Source organism: Sinocyclocheilus rhinocerous, unplaced genomic scaffold (assembly GCF_001515625.1).
Source record: "Sinocyclocheilus rhinocerous isolate Xijiao unplaced genomic scaffold, SAMN03320098_v1.1 scaffold1635, whole genome shotgun sequence".
Taxonomy (NCBI): domain Eukaryota; kingdom Metazoa; phylum Chordata; class Actinopteri; order Cypriniformes; family Cyprinidae; genus Sinocyclocheilus; species Sinocyclocheilus rhinocerous.
The window spans coordinates 1,800,615-1,804,060 of record NW_015627629.1 but is presented as its reverse complement, the minus strand read 5'-3'; the positions used below and the strand labels follow the sequence as shown (position 1 = coordinate 1,804,060).

General features: G+C 33.8%; 1 protein-coding gene across 1 annotated transcript in view; it reads right to left on the bottom strand.

Moving 5' to 3' along the window:
- LOC107732854 (lipocalin-like) overlaps positions 1-1,028 on the bottom strand; it is a 7,140-nt gene extending 6,112 nt beyond the window's left edge. Inside the window, exons 1-3 of the mRNA XM_016544278.1 lie at positions 933-1,028; positions 632-774; positions 268-347 (exon numbers count right to left, since the gene is read on the bottom strand). Coding sequence (XP_016399764.1) covers positions 268-347; positions 632-774; positions 933-1,028 — 319 coding nt within the window. The remainder of the gene's footprint in view (positions 1-267; positions 348-631; positions 775-932) is intronic.
- Positions 1,029-3,446: the final 2,418 nt, after the last annotated feature.

Sequence of the window (3,446 nt, the reverse complement as noted above, 5' to 3'; positions counted from 1 at the left end):
TTGGAGCAATAAAACTAGTGTTATCAGATGGTTTGTCTTTGGTTGCCATGGAACCAGAGGCCTGTTCTGCCCTTTTGAGGTGTTAGTTGCATTTCGGGGGAAGGGTCCATAGACCCTCATAGTTGGCCCTTTGGTTAGGTGAGGGGGCGTTAGATATTATTTGTTAAATATAACAAATAGTTGTCTGTCTGATTGGTCCAAATGCTACAAGAAATAGGCGTTTGATTATAAAAAGCAATGCATAAAAACAAAAACCAAGAGACTTACGCTCGTTGTCGAAGACAAAGCGTCCAGTAATCTCAGTTTTCTTGGCAAGATGATGCATCCTGAAGCAGGAACCATCACTCCTAAGAAACAAGTTAAGCAATTAAAATTCATTATTTTGTAATTATGAAAGTTAAAGTGAAAATGACTTGACGTGTAGCCAAGTATGGTGTCCCATACTCAGAATTTGTGCTCTGCATTTAACCCATCCAAGTGCACACACACACACACTCACTTTGGGTTACAAGTCGAACTCTCAAACCATTAGGGCACGACTGCCACTTGAATTACAAATTATGAGAAAATTCATCAAAACTATTCTCCTTTAACAGTACAACAAAGCTAACTTAAGTTTATTTAAGCTTACTTTAGATGACCGTAACTGATGTCAAGGTCTCCATCTTCAGTAGGCACCATTACGGCAGTTGCCATCTTCATGTCAGCCTTGTGATGTGTCACAAACCTTTTTGCATTTGTAGCAAAGCCAACAAGATACCACTTTCCTCCCATCTGCAGAGTTTATTGGAAAATGTGAACATAACGCGTCTAGAACTATTTTAGCCAAACTTAACATGAGGAATTCCCCAAAACTCCCTGACAATATCAAGATACCTCAATTTATATTATTTTATGGTAAAACTGCAAGGTAAATGCAATTTTTTTTTCACCTTTTCCAGGTCGAAGTCAGTCATGGGCATGACTTGAGCAGAGATGAACACCGCAAAGAGCAGAATGCACAGCATTTTCAACACAACCGTCGTCATGTCTGTAGATGTGTAGGGTTGTCTTTCTGTATGCAGCTCAGAAGGCAAATTTAGTGAAGATGATTGGCAACCCCTGTTTTATATCGTAGAGTGACCCCACCCCCCGAACCCTCTTTTCTTGATTCCCTCCCAGCTCCACGTAAAGTTACACAACACACAAAATGCACGTATTGATTTTTCCAGGAATTTGAGGGTGTTCAAGGACAGTTTCAAATGCATAAGTTTCATAAGTAAAAATGTTTGTAATAAAATGCAAAAAAGAATGCAATGCAAAATATCAAATGCATTGTATTAAAATGAATGTGCTCTTGTGCAGTCTTTGATTTTCATGTTTCAGGTAATTGTAAATAACAGGTGCTGCAGAAACTCATTTTGAGTTGAAACAAGCTAATTTCTGTGTTTGATATATTTATTATGAGAAAATGCTACCCTTAGGATACATTTAAGAATCTTGGATGTGCAACAGCTCATTCATAAGTCCCTTTTTAATATCTAGAATGTCTGGAAGCTGATTATCAGAAAAGTTATCAGACATCAAGATCAGGGGAATGCATTACTTTCAATATCTATCGTACTTATAGTACTTATCGCAGTGAAAATTATGTTGAATACTAGCATGTCTATTGTTCATGATCAAACTAGGAAATGTAATTTTTAAACCACACAAAATCTTGAAATTACAAAATAAATAATTTTTTTTTTGCAATCTAATGTTGATCAATAGAATGCTTTTTTTTATAGTGCTCACAATCACAGAGGTAGATGCTGCAATAAGATGCTGGTCAGTGAGGCTTAATTTAGGTCATATGTAGTGGACAAAGCAATGAGAGTTGTTAGGTTTAATATAAATCAGAGATTATATAAAATTGTATTATTTCTTTGCATTACAAAATTGAATTGAGTTTATGCAAGTTAGCAACACATGCTTGTAAAACTGAAAACATGGTTCTAATACAAGCATGGGATGAAAATTTTATTTTTCCATACAAATTGTACAAATTCATTTGAAAGTAGACATGTTGTGGGAATTTTGTTATTAAAAATTTAATATTTTAATTAGTGCTGTCAAATGATTAATCGCATCCAAAATAAAAGTTTTTGTTTACATAATATATGTGTGTGTACTGTGTATATTTATTATGTATACATACACACACATGCATGTATATATTTAAGAAAAATATGTTTTGTTTATATATAAAATATTGATATGTATATATAATATAAATTATATTTGATTATTTGATTATATATTTGATTATTTTTTTAAATATATACATGTATGTTTGTGTATTTATACATAAATAATAAATATACACAGTACACACATATTTTGTAAACATAATTTTTTATTTTGGATGAAATTAATCATAATTAATCATTTGAAAGCACTATTTTTAATTGAAATGCTCAAATTAATGAAATGAATTAAAGATTTGTAAATTTTTCTGAATGAGATACAAGTAAAAGAAAAGAAAAAAAACAGATCCAGTGATGGGATTTTTTAAATAATGAGCTTCTCCACAAACAGCAGAACATACTGCATGTTAAAATTTAAGTGATTATAATATATTTAAGTGCATATTAAGTGTCCAAATACATATTGTGATCACTGCATTTTTATAGAGGAAATCCTTCTATGATGTGATAAACTTGATACAGGTCTACTGGAGAAAAAAAAACAAAAAACATTCATGAAAGCATCATACTTCAAGCTGCTGATTGCCTGAGCTCTGTTTTCTAAACCAATTTTAAAGCAGTCCAGGTCAGGAAGCATACATTTAGATAATTTAATCTGTAGCTTTACTAACATACTTTACACCAGTTTTCTTTTTACAGCTCTGTTAGATGTTTGCTAATAAGTATCAGTCAGCTGTCCAGTGTTGCCACACACAGATTTGGATGTTGATTCAGGTTTATCAATAACTGCTCCACAAACCCACACATACTCATGTACACAAAAACAAACAATTAATATATAGTGGTATGCAAAAATACAAGATATCATAATGCAACTTTACAGTGCACAAGAAAATAATGACACCCAAGCACACAATCATTGAGTGCAACTTGGTTGGCAACTCTCTAGGTGCTTATGTGTACATTATTTAGCCAGACAGAGGGCATCTGTGTTTGGTTGTGTGTGTGAGTGACAGGAAGTGGGTTGATGGGCAGTAGTGTGGTAGGAACTGACAATAATTTGATTCCAGCTGTCTGTGGCATCATGACCTGGAGTCTTGCTGATCAGATTAGGAAAAGGACACCACCAAACTTCTGAAAATCTATGACTTCATCTCTTTGTGGGAAGGACATCTACTTTAGTCATTGCTGTTGGGTAATGTAACAGAAGACATCCTCTCTCCTCACTTTCTCTCTACTCCAACCCAGGCTCTTCTGAAATACATGACACTGGCTACA